The sequence below is a fragment of the Alternaria rosae genome (genome assembly GCF_020736505.1).
Source record: "Alternaria rosae strain MPI-PUGE-AT-0040 chromosome Unknown BKA58scaffold_1, whole genome shotgun sequence".
Lineage (NCBI taxonomy): Eukaryota > Fungi > Ascomycota > Dothideomycetes > Pleosporales > Pleosporaceae > Alternaria > Alternaria rosae.
In genome coordinates this window covers 2,768,163-2,789,664 of record NW_025763570.1, presented here as the reverse complement: position 1 = coordinate 2,789,664, position 21,502 = coordinate 2,768,163, and the positions used below count along the sequence as shown (strand labels likewise).

At 52.3% G+C, this 21,502-nt stretch overlaps 9 protein-coding genes across 9 annotated transcripts; 5 read left to right on the top strand and 4 right to left on the bottom strand.

Annotated features, from left to right (window-relative positions):
- Window positions 1-673: 673 nt before the first annotated feature.
- On the top strand, window positions 674-3,338 carry BKA58DRAFT_328988 (glycogen synthase; the record flags this gene model as incomplete). The annotated part of the gene is made up of 5 exons (XM_046168131.1): window positions 674-746; window positions 797-894; window positions 943-1,218; window positions 1,270-2,825; window positions 2,878-3,338. The coding sequence occupies 5 exons, from the start codon at window positions 674-676 to the stop codon at window positions 2,990-2,992; spliced, it is 2,118 nt and encodes a 705-aa protein (XP_046031236.1). The 3' UTR covers window positions 2,993-3,338.
- A 906-nt stretch (window positions 3,339-4,244) lies between these two features.
- BKA58DRAFT_18203 (cation transport protein-domain-containing protein) lies at window positions 4,245-7,190 on the top strand. Its single transcript, XM_046165410.1, has 4 exons — window positions 4,245-4,519; window positions 4,572-4,692; window positions 4,742-4,775; window positions 4,824-7,190. Exons 1-4 carry the CDS (start codon window positions 4,420-4,422, stop codon window positions 7,131-7,133), a joined length of 2,565 nt encoding a protein of 854 aa, XP_046031235.1. The 5' UTR covers window positions 4,245-4,419; the 3' UTR covers window positions 7,134-7,190.
- Window positions 7,191-7,774: 584 nt separating this feature from the next.
- On the bottom strand, window positions 7,775-9,063 carry BKA58DRAFT_328981 (uncharacterized protein; the record flags this gene model as incomplete). Its single annotated transcript, XM_046168130.1, has 4 exons — window positions 7,775-8,130; window positions 8,179-8,620; window positions 8,679-8,773; window positions 8,826-9,063. The coding sequence occupies 4 exons, from the start codon at window positions 9,061-9,063 to the stop codon at window positions 7,823-7,825; spliced, it is 1,083 nt and encodes a 360-aa protein (XP_046031234.1). The 3' UTR covers window positions 7,775-7,822.
- A 502-nt stretch (window positions 9,064-9,565) lies between these two features.
- Window positions 9,566-11,580, top strand: BKA58DRAFT_328978 (major facilitator superfamily domain-containing protein; the record flags this gene model as incomplete). Its single annotated transcript, XM_046168129.1, has 3 exons — window positions 9,566-9,751; window positions 9,860-9,993; window positions 10,049-11,580. The coding sequence occupies 3 exons, from the start codon at window positions 9,566-9,568 to the stop codon at window positions 11,265-11,267; spliced, it is 1,539 nt and encodes a 512-aa protein (XP_046031233.1). The 3' UTR covers window positions 11,268-11,580.
- Window positions 11,581-11,675: 95 nt separating this feature from the next.
- On the top strand, window positions 11,676-13,273 carry BKA58DRAFT_446947 (voltage-gated potassium channel subunit beta-1 channel subunit beta-1; the record flags this gene model as incomplete). The annotated part of the gene is made up of 4 exons (XM_046174208.1): window positions 11,676-12,156; window positions 12,215-12,237; window positions 12,288-13,000; window positions 13,052-13,273. Exons 1-4 carry the CDS (start codon window positions 12,059-12,061, stop codon window positions 13,271-13,273), a joined length of 1,056 nt encoding a protein of 351 aa, XP_046031232.1. The 5' UTR covers window positions 11,676-12,058.
- Window positions 13,274-13,428: 155 nt separating this feature from the next.
- On the bottom strand, window positions 13,429-15,108 carry BKA58DRAFT_306557 (ceramide glucosyltransferase; the record flags this gene model as incomplete). The annotated part of the gene is made up of 1 exon (XM_046167120.1): window positions 13,429-15,108. One exon carries the CDS (start codon window positions 15,106-15,108, stop codon window positions 13,429-13,431), a length of 1,680 nt encoding a protein of 559 aa, XP_046031231.1.
- Window positions 15,109-15,466: 358 nt separating this feature from the next.
- Window positions 15,467-17,572, bottom strand: BKA58DRAFT_373182 (histone acetylation protein-domain-containing protein). Its single transcript, XM_046169192.1, has one exon. It carries the CDS (start codon window positions 17,532-17,534, stop codon window positions 15,783-15,785), a length of 1,752 nt encoding a protein of 583 aa, XP_046031230.1. The 5' UTR covers window positions 17,535-17,572; the 3' UTR covers window positions 15,467-15,782.
- A 95-nt stretch (window positions 17,573-17,667) lies between these two features.
- Window positions 17,668-19,107, top strand: BKA58DRAFT_373181 (ribonuclease-III-like-domain-containing protein). Its single transcript, XM_046169191.1, has 3 exons — window positions 17,668-18,156; window positions 18,210-18,460; window positions 18,511-19,107. The coding sequence occupies exons 1-3, from the start codon at window positions 17,751-17,753 to the stop codon at window positions 18,670-18,672; spliced, it is 819 nt and encodes a 272-aa protein (XP_046031229.1). The 5' UTR covers window positions 17,668-17,750; the 3' UTR covers window positions 18,673-19,107.
- Window positions 18,951-20,904, bottom strand: BKA58DRAFT_18116 (aspartic peptidase domain-containing protein). Its single transcript, XM_046165394.1, has 2 exons — window positions 20,456-20,904; window positions 18,951-20,401 (listed from the first exon to the last, which is right to left on the bottom strand). Exons 1-2 carry the CDS (start codon window positions 20,752-20,754, stop codon window positions 19,219-19,221), a joined length of 1,482 nt encoding a protein of 493 aa, XP_046031228.1. The 5' UTR covers window positions 20,755-20,904; the 3' UTR covers window positions 18,951-19,218.
- Between the last annotated feature and the right edge of the window lie 598 nt (window positions 20,905-21,502).

Sequence of the window (21,502 nt, the reverse complement as noted above, 5' to 3'; positions counted from 1 at the left end):
GCGGGATCGGTCGATGCTCCGCTTCTCATTTTACAAAGGAAACTGTTGAGTTGTTGACTCGCGGCCTTGGCCTCGCCCGTTGCGCTTCAGCCTCAGAATTGGGCGCTGCCCGTGGGGTCGACTCTGGCTTCAAGTGCAGCGAGGCGAGTGTGAACAGTGTCGGATGGACCTGGTGCAGCTGTGACGGGGCGCGTGAAGGCGGCCAGGCTAAATGGCAGTTTAAACGTGAATGGGCAGTAGAAGCCGAGCGCCTACGTCACGCCAGAGTACGTCGGCGGACCTACGACGATTGATCCGATACCCAAAGAGGAATCCCAACCTCCACCGGGTAGCCAACGCTCGTGCGCCAAACAATAGCGGCCCAGCATTTCTCTCCCCAGGGCGGCTGCAAAACATCTTTCCTCGACTATTAGACAGAGTTTGCTTGCTGCTGCTCTGCTACCACAAGTCCAATTGCTCCTGCAGCTCCACCACACCTTGTCCGCCGCCAGCACTTCGTACTCAACCGGGAGTAATCGAACCGCTTGTCTAGCGCGGCAACCTGCAGTAGCTCAACCAAGCACCGAGCTCAAGCTCTCACACTCCCTTGACTTTCCAAGCTCTCTCTTCCCTAGAAAGAGCTCCGATCTTGCCATTGCGCCTTCCCACCATCCCCTCACAACATCCACCCACAATGGCTAAGACGGGCGCGAGAGACGTGCAGAACCACGTCCTGTTCGAGGTTGCGACCGAAGTCGCAAACAGAGGTAGCTTTCGTCTCAACTTCATGCCCTTCTGCAATGCTAACCAGTCTCAGTCGGCGGTATCTATTCAGTCCTCAAATCCAAGGCCCAAGTCACCACCGCTGAGTATGGCGCCGCATATACCCTCTTGGGCCCGTGGAACAGAGCTTCGGTAGGCGCAACCAATGGCATCATGAAATCAAAATTAACGCGATAGCAGGCGGCTGTCGAAGTAGAGCCCATCGAGCCCAAAGACCCGGCGTTGATTGCTACCATGAAGTCCATGGACGATCGTGGCATCAAGATGCTATACGGACGTTGGTTGATCGACGGTGCCCCACGTGTGCTCCTCTTCGACACTGGTACCGGCTACAGGTGGCTTGACGAGTGGAAGGGCGATCTCTGGTCTTCCACCGGCATTCCTTCGCCGCCTGGTGATTCGGAGACCAACGAGGCCATTGTTTTTGGTTACCTCATTGCGTGGTTCCTAGGCGAGGTAAGTTGAGAATACGTGCAGTCGCTGCGAGCTGCGCTAACTACTTTCCAGTACGTCTACCACGAGAAGAAGCGAGCCGTCATTGTCCAGTTCCACGAGTGGCTGGCAGGTGTCGCAGTCCCGCTCTGCAAGAAGCGCCGCATCGATGTTACCACCATCTTCACTACCCACGCTACGCTCCTCGGTCGCTACCTCTGCGCCGGCTCAGTCGATTTCTACAACAACCTCCAATATTTCGATGTGGACGCTGAGGCGGGAAAGCGCGGTATCTACCACCGCTACTGCATTGAGCGCGCCGCCACACACGCAGCTGACGTCTTCACCACGGTTTCGCACATTACCGCGTACGAGAGCGAGCATCTTCTAAAGCGAAAGCCGGACGGTGTCTTGCCTAACGGCCTGAACGTCAAGAAATTTTCGGCTACTCACGAATTCCAGAACTTGCATCAACAAGCCAAGGTCAAGATCAACGACTTCGTGCGCGGACATTTCTACGGCCACAACGACTTCGACCCTGAGAACACCCTCTACTTCTTCACCGCTGGTCGCTACGAGTACCGCAATAAGGGTGTGGATATGTTTATTGAGTCGTTAGCCCGGCTGAATCACAAGATGAAGAATGAGAACTCAAACATGACAGTCGTCGCTTTCATCATTCTTCCCGCGCAGACGACGTCGCTCTCGGTCGACTCACTGAAGGGACAAGCCGTAATCAAGGCGCTTCACGACAGTGTAAACAACATCGCCGAGAATGTTGCCAAGAAGTTGTTTGAGCGTTCGTTGACCTGGACGGAGGGCTCTGAGCTCCCCGAGGACAAGGACTTGATCACGCCCGCTGATAAGATCTTGCTCCGCCGACGGTTGTTTGCCATGAAGCGTCACAACCTTCCGCCCATCGTTACTCACAATATGGTCAACGATGCCGAAGACCCTGTCCTGAACCAGCTCCGTCGCTGCCAGCTCTTCAACCACCCATCGGATCGCGTCAAGGTTGTGTTCCATCCCGAGTTCTTGAACTCGGCAAACCCTGTATTGCCATTAGACTACGATGATTTCGTGCGTGGAACTCACCTTGGTGTCTTCTCATCCTACTACGAGCCCTGGGGTTACACTCCGGCTGAGTGCACCGTAATGGGTGTTCCTAGCATCACAACCAACCTGTCCGGCTTCGGTTGTTACATGGAGGAACTGATTGAAAATGCCCAGGACTATGGTATCTATATTGTAGACCGAAGGATGAAGGGCGTGGACGACTCAGTCAACCAGCTTGTCGACTACATGTTCGAATTCACGAAGAAGAGCAAGCGCCAGCGTATCAACCAGCGTAACCGGACCGAGAGACTCAGCGACTTGCTCGACTGGAAGCGCATGGGCTTGGAGTACGTCAAGGCCCGACAATTGGCTCTTCGGCGTGCATACCCTGCGGCATACGAAGACGATGATGAGCCGGACTTCTTCAGCTCGCAAGACGTCAAGATCTCGCGGCCATTGTCCGAGCCCGGGTCTCCCCGCGATCGTTCGGGTATGATGACGCCCGGTGACTTTGCCTCGCTGCAGGAGGGCCGCGAGGGACTGAGCACCGAGGACTACATTGCGTGGAAGCTCCCGTAAGTTATGATTAGGATGTGATGTGCGATGACAACGCTAACGACTGCATAGTGAAGAAGAAGAGGCTGACGACTTTACCTTCCCGCTAACATTGAAGACGAAGAGTAAGCCTAATTCAGGCGCCACAACTCCTACTCTGTCTGCTCCACCGAACGGTACTGACTAGCCAACTCTTTTCCGTAGGGTGACGAAGAAACCGAACGAGGAAGAGAAGCAAAGACTTCCAAAATTGCGATGATCTATTCCTTTATGCTTGGCTTGATTTCATACGCATTTACTGCATTGGCGATGACGAATGGACGTACGAGAGGGAATAGTGGAGGATATGGGTGTCCTGCCTCGGAGCAGGATCAAGTGTATTTTAGGATGTGAATATCAGCGTCTGTTGGTCTGCTCTACACCTTTGTGCGGTCCGAATATGATTACCGTTGATACCGAATGTCCGAACCAAGCATGCATACGCGTCTTCCTCGTAGAAAAACGAGCTTGGCATGCCTAACAAAAGCAAAGCTAACGTGATGGAGTCAGCTAGCGAAGCAGGCATAGAGTTTGGACGTGTGCCACGACAAGCGTCCAAAGTGCCGAAGTCTCCGTTGAAACGTTGTACCCAGAGATGACTGGCCAGAACGCCGAACTGTGGCGCAGCAATCGCAGAAGAAACGAGGACGACGTAAGTCCGTGAGTCCAGCGAGACGTGAACTAGCCTGCTCATTCGCCCCAGTAATCAGGCGCACCTTGTCAAGGCCAAAGCAAGCATCTCGTCCTGAAACAAAAGTGCATACTCGCCGGTGCCGCGGTATCCTTGGCCATGGTCGGCGCTGTTGCCATTTCTTGTTGTGTTGGGGTGGTGAGATATCAGCTCGGCCGGCGGACGAACTCCATATCGCGATATGCGCTGGCGAACGTAGTCTTTCATGCAAAGTAGATATCCACACCCACCATATATATTGAAATGTGGAGGGGCATTGTTTATCAAATTCTCATTTGGGACTGCTCACGCGACGCGGAAGGAAGGATAGCGGGGCGGAGCGGAAGCATCGCAGTGGAGAACAAGCACACGTCCAACGTGCATGCAGATCAGAAAGCACGTCGCACATGTGAACTCTGGTTGAAGCGTAGTGGCATGGTTTGGTGTGGCAGGAAGCCCTTCTCGATTGGATTCCCACGTCGACCACAGGGGTCTGTTAAAACTCCGGTTGCGAATAGCAGGGCTGGGCATTCCGTGGCCTCGATGCCCCTTTAGCGTCATCGCCGCACCAGGGCTGGCAGCGCGACAAGCCGGCAATCTTTCACAGCGCACCACTCGACTACCGTCCCGCAACGCGACCCATAGTTCACAGCGCCCACTCGAACTAACACTTCACCCTCCTCTTTCCTCAATTATGCACCACTACGACGGAGCTTTTCTGCGACGCGCTACCGGCTCGGTCCGTTGACGCTCTCTCTGTTTGGGGCGCGCTCGATTAGACTCGAACTTTCAGCTCTTCCTTCGCACTGCCTCTCTGCTGATCTCACCTCTTTCAACCTGACAAGTACCGCTCACTGGGTGCCATCCACTCTTTCCCATCGCCTTGGAAGGCCACTGGTGGCAACATGTTCGGCCCATGGCTTGTCATGTTCGCATGGCTGAAGCAGCGCCTCCCGTCCAGTCTGAAGGCCCTCAAACCACACGCCAACTTTATCACCCTTCATTGTATGCGCACTCCAGGAGAGGAGGGATTGAACTGTGGCTGATAGATTTACAGATTCGTACATCATCGGGTGGGCGCTCATTGGATCCGTCATCATATACGGCAGTGGTCGCATACCTTATGTCGATGCGCTCTTCTTTGCAAGCGGCGCAGCAACACAGAGTGGCTTGAATACGTATGTGAGGTTCTGAGGTACAAGCGCAGTGAACTGACTGCCAGCGCAGGATTGACATTAACACACTGGATCTATATCAACAGGTAGGTGCTACTCTTGAAACTTACAGGCTATTTGCTAACAATGAACAGATAGCCATCTACTTCATTGCCAGCTTATGTACGCCCATCTTCATCCACAGCTCCGTCGTAGTCGTTCGCCTCTATTGGTTTGAAAAGCGTTTCCAGAACATCGTGCTCGAGAGGGGAAACCGGAGCGGTCGGACTCGCACACTTTCCAGGAGGAAGAGTGAGATGAATGCTGCTGCAGCAGCAGAACGGAATGTTGGACAAGAAGAGCAAGCGGTCGGCGCTCGTGAAATTCGGGTCATGCGTGGTTCCAGTGGCCACGCACATGGCGGAACAATCGCAAACGAATACGCCTTCAGTGACGGACTGGACTGGACTGGCAACGGCATACGTCCGAGAAGATCTAGTTCTAGCGAGGACGAAATGCCACCGTTCCGACCGACGACTCCCGTTCACACTGCTCCATCCGGCATTGTATGGGCCGACAATCTCAGCACACCTACGGAAAAGAAGCCCAAGGAGTCCCTTGAAGAATCCCCTGGTGGCCGCCTCCCACAATCGAACAAAGAGAAGAGCATTGCTTTCGTAGAAGCACAGCGAAACCCGACAGCGAGAAATAAGCTGCGTATACCAGGTCCACGCGATTTCGACCAGGGTCTCATCCCAGAGGCTGTCAAAGGAGAGGAAGAATTGGACAGGGTTGCGAGTAGACTGTCACACGAGTCTCATTCCAAGCGCGAGCGTTCAAATTCTGTTCCCCATGCCCTGAACGGAGACGATCGGCCCTTCAGGAATCACATCACCATCGACGTACCTGACCGACAGCAACGCCCTACCGGGCACTCTGTCTATGACAGAACCAGGACAAATGAGGGCGATGCAAACGTGCCTGCATCGAGCATGCACCTACGTAACAGGTCACGGTCAAGAACTTTGACCAGCTTCCTTACTAGGACCAAGACCGAAGAGGAGGACCCGATGCCCTACCTCAGCTGGACGCCCACCCTCGGACGCAACTCAAATTTTGTTGATTTGACTGAAGAACAAAGAGAAGAACTCGGCGGTATCGAATATCGTGCTCTGAAGCTGCTCGCCATGATCCTCATCATATTTTACCTTGGGTGGCACACCATCGGTATCATATGTTTAGCGCCATGGATAAACAATGACGCTCACTACAGTGGTGTCGTGAGAGATGTTGGCGTTGACCCGACTTGGTGGAGCTTTTTTACTTCAGCTTCCTTGTTCAACGATCTGGGATTCACTCTCACTCCAGACTCGATGGTCTCTTTCCAGCTAGCTGTGTGGCCCCTCGTGCTGGGTACCTTCCTGATTATCATCGGAAATACCGGGTTTCCCTGTATGCTTCGGTTCACCATCTGGATGTACTCCCTGATGGTACCCAAGAGTAGTGCCATCTGGGAAGAACTTCGTTTCCTATTGGATCACCCGCGTCGATGCTTTACTCTACTTTTCCCAAGTAAGGCCAACTGGTGGCTGTTCTGGATCCTTGTCATCCTGAATGGTGTAGATCTAATTTTCTTCATCATTCTCGATCTCAACGATCCGACCGTCACCTCCCTATCCGGTGGCCACCGCTTCCTCGCTGGTCTCTTCCAAGCTGCCTCAACGCGTACTGCAGGTTTTGCCGTTGTCAACATCGCTGACCTACACCCTGCGGTCCAAGTCAGCTACCTCATCATGATGTACATTTCGATCTTCCCCATCGCCATGTCTATCCGACAATCAAATGTATACGAGGAGAAGTCACTGGGTGTCTGGGTCGCAGATGACGAAGATGACACTCAATCTAGCTACCTTTCACATCATCTGCGTCGCCAACTCTCATTCGACTTGTGGTTCGTCTTCTTGGGTTTCTTCCTTATCGCTATCATAGAAGGCGTCCGGCTCGAGAATACGAACGAATACGCGTTCAGCTTGTTCTCCGTCCTTTTCGAGATCGTCTCGGCATACGGTACGGTCGGACTGAGTCAGGGATTCCCCGGATTCAACACGTCCTTCTCCGGCCAGTTCAAAACATTGAGCAAACTCATTATCATCGCAATGCAGATCCGCGGAAGACACCGTGGTCTTCCATATGCTCTCGATCGTGCCATTCTGCTGCCATCGGAAACTCTACACCAGAAAGAGAACGAAGATGCGACGAGACGTGCACGACGTGGTAGCAACGCTATGGATATTGGTGTCAGCATGAGTATGGATGGCATTACGAGGACAGGCACGGGACTCAGTCGCAAGAGCACGGCGAGTGGCGAGAGAGTGCCACAGAGTAAACCCAAGCAACTGAAGCGCATCATCAGCGGCGCTTTTAGTGCCGGTCCGACGGGCCAATTCAGGGAAAAGAGGACATGACGAGTAACCTTCTAGTCACGACTTTGTGGGTGTTCAAGGTGTTTTGGGGCTTTGGTATAGCGTGGTGTACATCGGTGTTCGTAGATATCTTTGTTCTTGTTTGATAGGTGTGCTTTAGATCTGATAGCGTTCATGTGTGGGTTGCAATATCCGTCGACGCGGTGTTTTTGTTACAGTTGGTATATACGTCCACGATATAGTACGGACAATGCAAACTTCTATATTCACTTTGCGGGTTTGTTTTGATGCTGAAGCTGATCTGTACGATTTAGACTCGAGCCAACTATCATTGCTACATGTCTCGATTCTCAGAAGAGGTGAAGCTACGAAGTTGGTATACATTTAACATTGTGCTCGTGTGGTGGACCATCTGCGAATTGCTGTTGACGTAGCCACTGTACGCATGAATCTCAGCACGTGGCTTGCAGCGCGACAGTCGCACTACAGCTCAACCTTCCGTCTCAAGAGGCAGGTGCTACAAGGATACCAGCAAGGATTCAACTCCAAAGTGTTCAGCGAAGACAAACCCAGCCAGTAAGCCTTGTTTCCATGTGGAATAGAATGAGCGGAAACACAGATCAGACATACAAGCGAGCGCTGGAAAGGTACCTAGGTACAAGTCGGTGGTGTAATGCGACGCTAGGTACCAGCCACCACTCAATTCCACCCCACGGCGATCGATCTCTATGCTATCTCAGACCCAAAGCCTCCCTTCTCCCTCGACTTCCCAAATCCAGGTACGGTGCTTCGCCCAAGCTACAGACCCGATCGCCCGCTCTGGCCTCTTCATAATCGTACGTTGCGCAATGCCACGTGCTTCGGTTATCCCAGATAGCCAGATCATTCGGCCGCCACTTGAACCGTACCTGCGCATCGTGGTTCTGCGTCACGAGATTGATCAAATACGGCAAAATGAGATCAGATTCGTCCTTCGTGACGCCGTTGATACGTTTCGTGAATCCTTTATTCACGTATACTGATTTCCAGCCGGTCACGGCTGCAGGATAAGTCAGCGACTGCAGTGCAAGAGCAATGGCAAACTTACGGTTCGTGCGAATGACCGGATGTGTGGCTGTGAGAGCATCGCCATGGTTCAATGGATTGCCTCTGACATCCTTACGGAGCGGATTTCCTAGTCGCGCTGCTTCCTCCAGGAAGAACTTCGCATCATGCGTCGCAGTCAAGCCCTCCAAAAACGACCGCATGGCAGGAGAGAGACGATCATAGATTTCGTAGCCAGAAGCCCAGAGCGTATCACCGCCTGTTGCGGGTAAGGTGTGGATTTTCAACATTGCGTAGTCCGATGGCACCGGCTCAAAAGTTATGTCGCTATGCCAGCCCGCAGATGCAAAGCGAGAAACGTCCGAAAGTTGGTGAGTGAGACCGCCACCTTTCTTTTGCTTTTCGCTACTTATAACTGAGATCTGGTCGCCGAGCTCAGATCCCTCTTCGGTAAGAGGATGTACGTGTAAACTTGAGGAAGAAGGCTGATGTGTTGTCAGTTTATCGCTAGGTTAGAATCGACATCGCAGTCAATGGACATACACAGCCAGATAGTTCGGTGATCCGCAACATCAAATCTTTCATCTGAGTTGGCGTAACATTTTGGTCCCGCAGAAAGACAACGCCACGTTGTGAGACTGGAACTACAAGTCAGCCATGGGCTACATCAAGCTGCAAACAGAGTCGTACCCGTGATTGCTAGATCTTTGATCATAGCATCGCCCCATCGAAGTAGGTCAGTCACTTGGAGACCTTCGAACTCTCTTCCGATGACTGGGGTCAAGTCTTGGTGTTTGAAGCTGTCCAAGGATCCGGAATAGACTAAGGGCTCCAACAGTCTCGATCTGGCGCTGGCGTGACCACCAATGATGTTTGCATCCCCGTCTTCATAAACGTCTTCCACACGACTGCGCTTGACTGAAGGCATCTTGGAGGCAATGTGGTATACGATTGGTGCAACTTCCAGCTCAAATTCAGTGTTGCAAAACACTTGGATAGCTTCAGGACCAACGACTCTGAATATCTGGAAGTCCAGGAACATATAATCTCTCCCGGAACCAGGGTAACACCACTGCTTGCGTGGTAAAGCACGTCATCGGACTAGCTGTACGCTCCGGGTCTAGGCGTGCCGGGCCTAGCCTACATGGCCCCGTGAACGCCGAGCCGGGGGGACGACAGTAAGACCAATAGGAGATGCATCAACATGCACAACATTGTGCTTTCCCCTCGTTCTTCGGGGCAATTACTACCTCGGTAGGATGGCGACGATGGCGACGGGATGAGCTTGAATTGCGACATGCTATGTCCAAAGTAATAAATAGGAGACAAGAGAGCATAGCAGGGAATATGCAGTGTCCAGTCTATCGCATCTCAGCCATAACCTTCCTTCGTGGCAATTGTGCTGTAGCCGACAATCGCAGCCCTTGACGATGGGTAACGACATAGAAGCATCTCCGCACACCACACGGATCAGTGAGGATGCCAATTCGCTCAAATCATCGGCCCACGTGGGTAGAGAAGAACTTGCGGACATCGTCCCACCCCACGAGACGTACGAAGGCCGGCATCGCTTCGATCCCCAGGCGAGCTGGACGATTGAGGAAGAACGGCGTTTGGTGCGGAAGACAGACCTCCGACTACTCACGTGGCTCTGTCTCATGATGTTCGGGCTGCAGGAAAGTTCCTATATTGTTTTAGTTGATCACAAATACTGACTACCACAGCTCGATCGTGGAAACATATCAAATGCGCTCGCCGACAATCTTCTGGAAGATCTTAGCTTGACATCTGATGACTACAACAATGGAACAACGATACAATTGGTGTGCTTTCTGGCTGCTGAATTCCCAGTGCAGTTGTGAGTATCACCGATTTTCTTGTTGAAGTCTTTCTCTGACCGTATTCTGATACAGTCTCACCAAACGCTTTGGCTTCAAGTATATTCTCCCCACCATGATGCTTGCTTGGGGAACTGCATCCTGGGGCCAGGCGTGGATGCACGACCGAACTTCGTTTTACCTTGGCCGCGCAGCCATTGGACTTTGCGAAGGTGGTTTCATCCCCGGTGTGATCTTGTTTGCGACCTACTTTTACAAGTCCAAGGAGCTTTCTCTACGCCTGGCAGCCTTCTGGTCGACACTCAACATTGCACGTGTCATCTCTGCCTTACTTGCAGCGGGAATCTTGGAGATGCGCGGTGTTGGTGGCAAGCCAGGCTGGTTCTGGCTATTTCTCCTCGAGGGCCTTTTGACAGTCGTCATCGCCGTTCTCTCGTACTTGTATTTGCCCACCGCGCCGACATCCACCAAGAATGTGCTTTGGCGTCAAGGCTGGTACACTGAGCGGGAAGAAGTCATCATGGTCAACCGTATACTCCGGGACGATCCAGCCAAAGGCCTTACTGCTCTCAAAGAGCCAGCAACGCTTAAAGACATCCGCGCGGCCTGGTCAGATTCCTCTATGTGGGGTCTATACTTCATCGGCCTTGTCGCTTACATCCCTGCCTCGCCGGTGCAAGGATACCTTACTCTCACGCTTAAACGCCTCGGCTTCAGCACCTTCAACAGCAACATGTTGACGATTCCGTCTGCGGCTCTCCAGGTTGTCACTATGCTAGCATTGGCATACTCAAGCGACTACTTCAACGAACGCACTTTCCACTGCATATTCGGCGAGTTCTGGATCATGCCGCTTCTCATCGCATTGTTGACATTGCCCGATGGTGGCCGTGAATGGGGCCGCTTTTCCCTAATCACGCTGATCTCCGGATACCCATATTTCCATCCCTTGGTCTCCTCTTGGATATCTGAGAACACTTTTGACGTTAAGAAACGTGCAATTACGGCCGCAACGTACAATGTCATTGTGCAGATTGGGTCTCTGATCAGTTCACAGATCTACCGCAAGTACGATGGCCCGTACTACAAGCAGGGGAACTCCGTTCTTGTGGCTATATGCGCGCTGAGTGTCATCACTTTCCTCGTGCAACGGCAGACTTTGGTCCGCCTCAACAAAAGGAAACAGAAACAATGGGAACAGATGACTTCGGAAGAGAAGGCTCTGTACCAAGCAGACATTGTTTCCCGAGAGAAAGATGGCAACAAGCGGTTAGACTTCAGGTTCACACTCTGATCTCGTTGGGAAACAATAGCCGGTGGAATCCACAGACAGTCAATGTCAACATGCATAGCAGCATGCGGACTGTGGTATCTGCAGTATCACATGGTCTCTTCAATGGATCCGACTACCAACCAATACCCCTTCGCCTTTCAGTTGCACCGAACTATCTGCGACCTGTCATGGAGATTAACCCGAGGTTGCATCCCAAGTCCGAAATCCAATGCTTTGATGTCCATTGTGTGCCGTTCTCAAACAGACATCATCGGAGAGCGTATTAGTTTTATTGCCAATGCATTTTGAATTCTGTTCTTCACGTTCTTTCTAGACAACGTTGAAGATAATCGCGCGTCGACTGCGCGTATGGTGAGTATGCGTCTCTGCGTCGGCTGCAGAGAGCCGCCTTGTTCAACGAAGACGTCTCTAGTCTGATCCACTTTCCCTACCGCGCCCCACAACTGCCCAGAACCATCGCATGTCGTGATTGCGGGGATCGATGACGACCTCGGGTCTCTCCACGATGTTACGAGTCATTCCGAAACCCTGGATACCAAGGCCGCGGCAGCACAGCGCCCAACTCGCTGCAACTGCCCAAATGAGGTTTTCCGTCCGATGCGGCAGGTTACGTCGCCGGCATCGCCCTTCATGGAGGACTCGCCGCTTTGAGTGTAGTCAGCAGAATTGTTGAAGGGTTTGGTAGGACCTGTGACTGGAAATGGCGGTTGTACTCGAGGCATCACCTTGTTCCAGCATCCATAAGAAATCAACTTGTTGTTCAATCACTAAATCGCTCATACGAACGCGAGATGGCTTGGGAAGAACCTCGCAAAACGGGCATGCAGTACCGCCGCCTAGGTAACTCAGGCTTGCACGTATCTGCGCTGGGCCTGGGAGGATGGCTCACGTATGTTCACTCGTCTTCTTTCATGGACACAATTGGGAATATACTCATCAAATCGCAGTTTTGGAGGCCACGTCGAAAATGGTACTTCGTGCCTATACGCTCATCAGCCACCCAACTAACGTCAATGTCAGAACTTACATTCTCCATCATGAAGACGGCCTACGATAATGGGATCACGTTCTTCGACACGGCTGAGTCTTATGCCGCAGGTCAGTCCGAGATCATCATGGGTCAGGCTATCAAGAAATTTGCATGGAACCGCAACGACATTGTGATATCCACAAAACTCAATTGGGGCGGCGCAAATGGCGAAGTACTTGTTAATAATCACGGTCTCTCTCGCAAACACATCATCGAGGGACTCCGCGCATCTCTCAAACGTATGGACCTGGAGTACGTCGATATAGTGTATGCGCACCGTCCGGATCGTCTTACACCCATGGAAGAAACAGTCCGCGCATTCAACCATGTCATCGAGCAAAAAGGCTGGGCGTTGTACTGGGGCACATCTGAATGGTCTGCAGACGAGATTGCCGAAGCTTGCGGGATAGCGAAGCAGTTAGGTCTCATCGCACCAGTGGTGGAGCAGCCGCAGTACAACCTGCTCGAGAGGAAAAAGGTGGAGAGTGAGTTCCAGCGCCTGTATGCGCGGTTCGGGATTGGGTTGACTACATTTTCGCCGCTGAAGTTTGGGCTGCTTAGCGGAAAGTACAATGATAGTCCGGATGCGCCGCCAGCAGGATCAAGGTTTGCTGAAGGAAAAGATGGTTTTGTGAGTGGAATGCGCGACCGATATGGAAATGAAGAGTGGAGTGGTATGATCGGCAGCGCGAGGAAATTGAAGGTAGATCAAGTCCCCATGCATCCTTGATGGCATCTAGCTAACTGTGAGCAGCCCATCGCGGATAAGCTGGGCGTCAGCCAGTCGCAGTTATCGCTTGCGTGGTGCTTGAAGAATCCGCATGTCTCTGCGGTGATCACTGGCGCATCAAGACCAGAGCAGGTGGTGGACAACTGTGCAGCCTTGAAAATTATAGACAAGCTTACGCCAGATGTGATGGCTGAGATTGACGCAGTGGTGGGGAGCGTTCAGCTAGATCCTGCTCGGCAGGATTAAAAATACTTATTAGCTTATGAACCAAAATGGACCTCCTTCACTAGTGGAGTGGCTATGAAAACGTCGGCTGATAATGTCCATATTCTCATATGAACGCCTAAAATGCTACCGGGGCCGCACGCTGTGCAATAAAAATTATGGTGCTTCCTACGATTCTAACGTTTCTTGTGTTGACCATTCTTGACTTCCTTCTCTTGAGGCAAGATCTCGTGGACCTTCATATCTAATCCAACCCAGAACTTCCTTCCTCGCCACTCTACTGTAACACCTCCCCAGAAGGCGGTGACCCAGACTGGTAATGCGAAAATCTCGCGGCCAAGCCACGCAAATAAGAAGTCTATGAAGTTTCTCCTCGCACCATCAAGTAGACTAGGTTCACCTGGTGTCTTGTTGCCAAGCAGAGGTTCTAGAACTTCGGTACGGTGGTATGCAGAGGCTGATCGTTGAGGCAAGATGAAGTCAGGGGTGTCGGAGTCGATCTCGACGGTCTTCGCGCAGTGCAGCAGCAGGTACTGGACATAGTCTACAAGGCACCATGCAGATAGGTGTAGAAGCCAGATCAGGAAGAAGAAGGTCCATGTTGAGCTGATGCCGATGTTGTGGAAGAAGGGTAGTGTCGTTAGAGCATAGGCGCCATACAGTCCACAAACAATACTTTCTGTTCCTGGCTCCACAAACGTCGCCAAAGTCACCGTAAACTTCCGTACTCGTAACCATCGAATGCGACGTTGCAGGTAGGCCATAACAGACGTATGGCTGATTGGCTGGAAGCAAAAGTCACCGAAGAGCATTGCATGCTTGCCCCATGCCTCCTCTGTCGTTCCTGGCTCGGGTTTGTAGCCCCGTTCCTCGAAAGCTTGAGGTTGCTTCCACAACACATCGCCAATGAGATGGTCCTCGCAGATATTGTCGGAGAAGAAGTCGATACCGGGGGCGCGGTTCGGGTTCGATGAGGTGACGTAGTTGAGATGGGAGCGACGGAACATGGTACTTTTGCCCATGATGCAGGGTGCAACAGCGACTGTGTTGATGGCTTGGTAGAATTTGGCATGGGCAGAAGACATGAAAGCTTCGTCGAGACGTCCTCCGCCGCGCTGCAACAGCTTCCTGATGGTGCTGCTGGAGTGGTTGCGCGGATCGGAAGACGTGCTTGCCGCGATGCTAGTCGACTCAGCTACAGCTTCAGGCTTGCCTCCGAGCAATTCCTTTCTGTCCTGAAGCGAGAGACCTTGCGAGTCGAGATCTACCGTAAGAGGCGTCTGATGAACGAACTTATATTTGGTTTTCTTGTTGCCATGCTTGTCCTTTCCAAATCCACATAGCAGGTCCACCAATCGCCCGCAAACGCCTTTGCCGACCCAGACGTTACAGTCGAGTACCCACACGATGTCACCCTTGGCCTCTCTGTAGGCGCGACTCATGTTCCTGATCTTCGGGTTGGGTCCCAGCGCGTTGTTATCCTTCAGTAGCAGCGGATCCTCCTCTTCGACCAAGATCTGTACATCAGCATCCGGGAAATCTTTGCATAGGTGCTCGAGGATCGGAAAGGCAGGATCGGAACGCTCGGGAATGCAGAACACGGTGTTCAGTTTATCTTTGGGATACGTCTGGCGGAGGGTGGCTGCAAGGCACTCGTACAATCGCGGATCGAGGCCTTTGACGGGCCGTATAACGGTGACTTGAGGGACTTCGTGCTCTTCCAAAGTCGTTACGCATGTTGCCTGCTGGGGTCTCCTCCAATAGTAGCGGAATAGTTGGACGAAGCCGATGGCACAGACACTCCAGACTATGACCCACCAAATCAAGCAGCCGGTCGCAATGATGGTGCGCGACATGGAGACATCTTGTCCCGTCGCGAGGTTAGGCGCGCGAAGCATGCGCGAAAGTGTGGTAGGGTCGGAATGAGGGTGGGATGTTGGCGAATCTCGCAGCGCGGAGGTTGCGGAGCGAACCAGGAAGCGACGACCGCCAAGACGCAGCACCACTCGACTGTGTTCAGGGGTATTGTGTAGACGCAGTATCCACAAAGACAGGCAAAGGAGCAGGCGTAATGTAGCTACTGAAAGCGAAGCAGCTTCCTGTCCTACAATCGTTTGCACATCCGAACGGTCCGACTTTACCGCCAGGGACATCCATGGATCGCGATCGTTTGTCGCGATCAGACTTTCTGCACACCGACAAAGCAGTCTACCCCAACAATGATTCCCATAGATGGCCATCTGCAAGTCGATTACTCCATTTGGACTATGTATTCGTTCACTACTCTAGCTGATCACCTGATGATGGAAGGTTTGATCGCCCAGGACATTATACTATCCACAGACTTTCTTGACACTGAAAGTTATATGGCTTAAGCATGGAATGAAATACCGCATGGATATAATAATACTTTAACATGCTTTCGTGTGAGTAAGATGAAGAAGTGCATCAGCCCAAACACCTCGTTGTACAAAATGAAGCCTTCTTGAAATTATGTGAAACGCCATACACCGATTGAGCTCAGCCTTTCTCAAGTTTTCGGCTTCTTACGCACCAGGCCTGCCGTCAAAGTGTTCACCCCATTTGCAGCGCTTGCATTGGTAATGGGTATGGGTTCGATCTTTGCCTTCTTCCTCGTGCCTTCTCCTAACATTTGCGCGGACTCTGCAGGCTTTTCTGCGCCAACCGCCGCTTCTGATGGGGTATCGGGCTTCCTCTTCTTTCGCACACCCATGACCATGGTAGGTGTCACGCCATTTGTTGCATCCGAGGATTTTACTGCAGCTACATACTCCTTTGTCCCCTTGACTGTGAAGCTCCATTCGTCCATGCCGCCGAGGACAGCGATTTCCTCTTTCCACTTCCTGGTACTTCGTGCTGCTGCCTTTCGGTTTGCAAAAGTCTGCTGCAAAAGGACCTCATGTGCGCGATCGTAGTTCTTGAGCGAAAAACAGATGGTGCCGCGTGAGGAAGCGGGCCATTTCCAGTATGAACTGTTCTCGGGAAGGTTCTTGGCGGGGCTTGAAGAGATGTTGGATGACGTCGATAGGTTTGAAGAGCTGGTCTTGATCTTTGGCAGGACCAGGGGGATTGGTCCATACCTAGTTTTAGCCTCTTGTTTGCGTCGACTATTCTTCTTCCGTTTTGGACTGGGTATATTATCTTGCGAGTCAAGCTGTGAGAACGACTGCGACGCTGATTGCTGCGAAGGCATGTCCTCGTCTTCTTCGGGTATCGAAGGCTTGGGTGGTGTTATGACGACCCAGATGAAGCCTACTATACGCCCTGATGAGCACTCTTGCCTGAAGGCCATGAATTCCCAGAACTGGTCAAGTGTCTTGACGCTCTTCCAGTGCCCATTGCTTCTCGAAGGTGTGCCTCCATCTACTACCATGGCGTCGGTGCCCCGATCAGGAAGCTCTTCGTCCAATTCGTCAAGAAATCTGGCTTTGGGGTCGTCTGGAAAGTGTGGTACGAGGCAGCGCGGTGGAGCGGCAGGGTAGGGAGCGATCTGTAGGAGCGGGTGTGTGGTTACCCAGCGTCGAGGCGTGTTGGGTCCGGTGGGTGGAGGAATGTACCGCAGCGTGTCGTATGGCTCGAAGCCCGGTATCACCAAGTAACCTTTGGCCGTAGACTCCGATTGGACTGACGTGCCGTCCACCTTCGAGCCGTCATCATCAACCAGGCGTTCAGCGAAGGGCTTCCGCTCTCCTTCGGCCTTGTACTCCCATATGATAGGATCGAGCACTCTGCACCACCACTTCACCAAGCCCCTGTCATCTAGCACGTGCTTATTCTTGTTCTCGATGCTTGCCGGAAACAGGTATTGATCCTGTGCCCTGGCGAAGAGAGACACTACCAGCTTCTTCCCTTCCCTCTGTCGTTCTCGCGCTAGCCAGGATACAAAGGTTCCACAAATGGCTTTCAGAGGTGACGCAGACTGGGCTCGCGGCAATTGTAGTTCGGATATATAACCTGTCGAGTCGGCTTTGGAGACGAAGATGGTCGTGAGGTTTCGCGTGGTGTAGATCAAGACTTCAATTGCCAGTATAAGAAGCTCCTCGGGCAGTCCTGAGGCTGCTGCATCTTTTGGAACTATCGACGCTGCCAAGGTCTGCGATTCGCAGTATGTTCGTTCGGACTTGCCATGGGGCGGCGCGGAGAAGAGGGCGGAGGACTTGGAGGGCGGTGTTGAGTAGTGATAGAAGGTGATGGGCACGTCTTTGGGCAATTGTTCGGCGAGTAACTCTTTCAGCGACTTGGAAACCCCAGCGCTTGTCATGATGACCCAAAAGAAGCGCAGCAAGGGGAAGAGTCGCGTATCGGGGGGTGCACGATGGGGAGCGGCAGGCGCGACTGGTGCTAGCGTCGTTGCGGTAAGGCGCGATCCGCGTGCCGCAACTTTTCGATGATCCGAACTGACCTCCGCCAGCAGCATCACGCCCGCCCGCCGCCAATCAAGCCTCTCACGCCTCGCTCACCAATTGGAAGTGCCACAATGACTTCCAAAAGACCGCTCCGATCACTCGTCTCCACCGCTTCATCATCACTCCGGCCCGCGCAAATATCCAGAACGTCCTTCGTGCGGTCCTCCGCATGCGCGTTTTCGAGCACCACCCCATCGAGGGCCACGGAATATGACGCAGAAGCTACACCAGCTGTTGACAGGCCGCGATGGAAACAGACACCTCCGCGAATGATGGCACCTCATAGGATACGGCCGAAAGCCAGAGGGGGCGTTTACCAGGTCAATGAGGATCCGAAAAAGCTGGACGATGCGTATATACGCATGTTGGGCCCCGGAGGAGACAAGATGCTGGGAGACGACGTCAAGTGGTTAGCCGTCACACATAAGAGCTTCGACCACGGAAGGAGAGGGTTCAACGACCGACTAGCATACTTGGGTATGTGTGCACATTGTAAAGGCGGACAGACGGGAGGCTAATGTAAAGGGCAGGACGGAGGATAGTCGAACTACAAACAACACAGGCGCTCATAAACTCGCCGCAGGAGAACCAATGGCCGAGAGATCTCAATGGTGTACCGATCAGCGACGAGTTTGGTCGCAAACCATACCTACACCCCGCCTTGAATGGGCTGCAAGGCTTGACCGACGAGGCAGAGAGTCTGGTCTTGAGCAAAACACGGCTAGCACCGATAGCAGAGCGATACCGTCTGGACAAGGTCACGCGATGGACACCCAAGAGGGTATGCTCGAACCTTTACAACACCCCAGTCTCCAGGCTGACGAACTACAGGCGGACAACCTCCAAGGCTCTGGTTTTGAAACCGTCCTCATGACTTCTCTGTACGCCATCGTCGGAGCGGTCGCTCTCGAGCGTGGCGGCGAAGTGGCTAACAAGGTCGTGCAAGAAAAGATACTCGCACCGCTTGGCTTCAGCTTCTCGCCCGAATCATGACCTGCACGCATTCAATTCTGTACAAGACCACTGCCAGCCTTTGTACCATATTGTAAACAAGAACCTGACATGGCGAACATAGCGATTTTTCAATCAAAATACGTCTTCGCCATCACGTAATATCTCAGGTTGCGGTCAATTTGACCTCACATCTAGTACGGATTGCCCGTCTTGACGAGTCGAGTGAAGTTGGTTCTTTATCACAATCTGCTGAAAGGCAGCATTATCGTCACTTTTACGCAGGTTATTAGATGAATACACAGGTCATGTAAACCGATGAAGGATCCTGTAAGAACGGTGACTGCCACGATCCGCGATTCAAGCGGAAGCCTTCAGGTATAGCTCAGGTGATCAATGGCATAGCGAGACTGCCCCTATGGGCAATGGACTCATTGTCAAACGTCACGGATCATAGCAATTTTCATACGAACGTGAACACGAACTAGTGTGAATATTGCAGGATGCTATACGAATCAAACGAGCCGCACATTGCCAGCCCAGGGTATAAAGATGTACACCCCCAAGAAAGAAACTCTCGCGACCCGCTCAAAACGTCAAACCCGGCTTGTTCTTCCTCCAAAACATGGCTTTTGCCGCATTTACTGTCCGTGGTGGCGGATCAAACTTGGGCTGTGCCTCCTCAATGTCCATCTGCTCCATCTTCCTCTGCGAGTTTCTTTTCAACTCCCTCTTCAAGTTGCGTTCATCCTTCTTGCGCATCCAAGTGATCCAGATGCAGTAGCTTGCGCAGATAATGCCAATACCGCCTATCACACCGCCAATCACCGCGCCAATGAGACCTTGGCTCTCCCATGCGGATTGCTTGGGACGTTCATAGGCTACGGGCGTGGATTTCGGGCAGAAGGTAACAGGCATGACCATGTTGTTCTTTTGAATGGCTTCAGCGAGGAAGAAGTTATTGGTTTCGTAATCTGCCATCAAGTAGACTTGGCCAAGGAAAGCGGTCCCGAGGTAGAATGGTGTGTCGGCTGACTCTTCGCGATCTTGGATGGGCGTTATGTTGGAAGCATTCATAAGAACTTCAGAGGGTAGCGTGACTGTAAAGCCATCTTCTAGGACGATCGAGAATGTACCATTGAAAGCGTTCTTCAGCTTCAGAGAATTATCGCCCCATGTGTTATCCTTTTCGGCGCCCAGTCGTTTGATGAAGTTTTGGGTGATCTGATACGGTAGAGACAATGGGAACTGTTCAGTCGTAATCTGGGCATCGAAGTCCTCTGCCCGTGTCTTCATGTCAGTGAAGACCGTGTTATCGAACAGTGATACGTTTGCGTTATCTTCAGAATTAGTGATGACGATATCCTTGATGCGGACGCTCATCGGATTCGGATTGTCGATTTTCATGGCGTATTTGTGTGTCTCTCCCGTGAAGCGACCTGAGTCGTATCCCCCAAAGACATTGCTACCGTTGACTGCGCCTCCGGCACGCTTGAATCCCTGTCCGATGTAGAGCGAGTATGTTTTCCCAGCAATGATGTCTTGCGCAGCCAGGTCCCGAAGGAGAGTGGAAGACAGCCCCATGCCCACTCTTCCAGGTGTGATTGACCCCGATCCAGCGACTTCGATCGTACTGTTCTCTACCAATGTTTGTGATGCACCGTCCGTCTCGAAGTAATGTGTGTATAGTCGTAAGGTCTCTCGACCGAAGAATCCTATGAACCCCTCCTGGTCATCGTCCAAGGTTTTGAAGTTGTCGTCTTTCACAAAACTACTCGACATGTCAGCTAACAAGTTGATATCTCACATCCACAGTTTAACATACCTAGTGGAGTCCCGGTCGTTATAGAATCCCCCCGTACTCGTGGCACATTCCTCAAGGGTCGCGTTCTTGCAGTAGTTACTTGACGCGAAAGAGATGTGGTTCTGTTGTAGTGATGGCCAAAGACTCTGGTTTTGTGCTGGCGTTCCCAGTCCAATGAAGGATCCATATTGGAATTCTGATGAGTCGTGTACAGCCCGCTTGTGGATGTCGACATATATTGGTTTCTTGGTGCAGTTTGAAGCAAATGTAGACTGAGTGAACAGCAAAGTTGCGGAAAGGCACAGAACGAAAGATGCCATGATGGAAGATGAGCGACGCTTGAGTCCAGCAAGCTGAAGAGCAGGTAACAAGGTGCTGGATAACGCTTACAACACCAGCAGGCAAGATGAACGGCGACGATGACGAAACGTCTCAAACTCGAGTTGCGGAAGTGCCAGAGGCTGCAGGATGTCTTTGTAGGCCTCCATCATCTGTACCTTGATACACTAAGATGAGCATGCGGACAGTCGGCCAGTCAGGCAAGGGCCCAGCTATTCTTGCATGCGGGAATATCCACACTGCTTCTGCTGGTCGCGCATGAGTGCATCCCTGGGCGCCCTCTAGAGCCGCATGGGACTGAACCGCTGCCGAGAGCGCCTGCTGATGCCGTTGTGGAAGTACCACGACCTAGGGGGGTGCACCATGGGCGCTTCGAATAGAAAGATGCACAAGGAAGAAAGATGATCCCTCTCCGATGGTAAGCTTTGCCGTCGCAGAGACACTGATGATTGGATCGTTATTTTGCACCAAAGATAGCGGGCGTTTACGAGACCAGGCCGATTGGGTAGGGCTGTCTCGCGACATTCCCAAGCGCCCGCTGCACGGACCCGACCGCAGGTGTGGATCTGACACCAGTCGCTATTCTTAACCTCCCGCTCACTACAGTCTGCAATCTTGGAGGCATGTAGATTGCGTACCCGCTCGGTGAGATTTTGATGAGTTCAGAGGAAACCCTCGGAAATAGCCGTACAATCTTAATCCCGCATCCCCGCTGTTGTTCCCCCGCAC

Coding starts and splice junctions, on each gene's coding strand:
- BKA58DRAFT_18116 (XM_046165394.1), bottom strand. CDS start 20,754: ATGGCATCTTTCGTTCTGTGCCTTTCCGCAACTTTGCTGTTCACTCAG. Junction 20,402..20,455: donor AACGACCGGGACTCCACTAG/GTATGTTAAACT, acceptor CATGTCGAGTAG/TTTTGTGAAAGACGACAACT.
- BKA58DRAFT_373182 (XM_046169192.1), bottom strand. CDS start 17,534: ATGACAAGCGCTGGGGTTTCCAAGTCGCTGAAAGAGTTACTCGCCGAA.
- BKA58DRAFT_18203 (XM_046165410.1), top strand. CDS start 4,420: ATGTTCGGCCCATGGCTTGTCATGTTCGCATGGCTGAAGCAGCGCCTC. Junction 4,520..4,571: donor CAACTTTATCACCCTTCATT/GTATGCGCACTC, acceptor ATAGATTTACAG/ATTCGTACATCATCGGGTGG. Junction 4,776..4,823: donor CACTGGATCTATATCAACAG/GTAGGTGCTACT, acceptor AACAATGAACAG/ATAGCCATCTACTTCATTGC.
- BKA58DRAFT_373181 (XM_046169191.1), top strand. CDS start 17,751: ATGACTTCCAAAAGACCGCTCCGATCACTCGTCTCCACCGCTTCATCA. Junction 18,157..18,209: donor CGACCGACTAGCATACTTGG/GTATGTGTGCAC, acceptor TGTAAAGGGCAG/GACGGAGGATAGTCGAACTA. Junction 18,461..18,510: donor CGCGATGGACACCCAAGAGG/GTATGCTCGAAC, acceptor GACGAACTACAG/GCGGACAACCTCCAAGGCTC.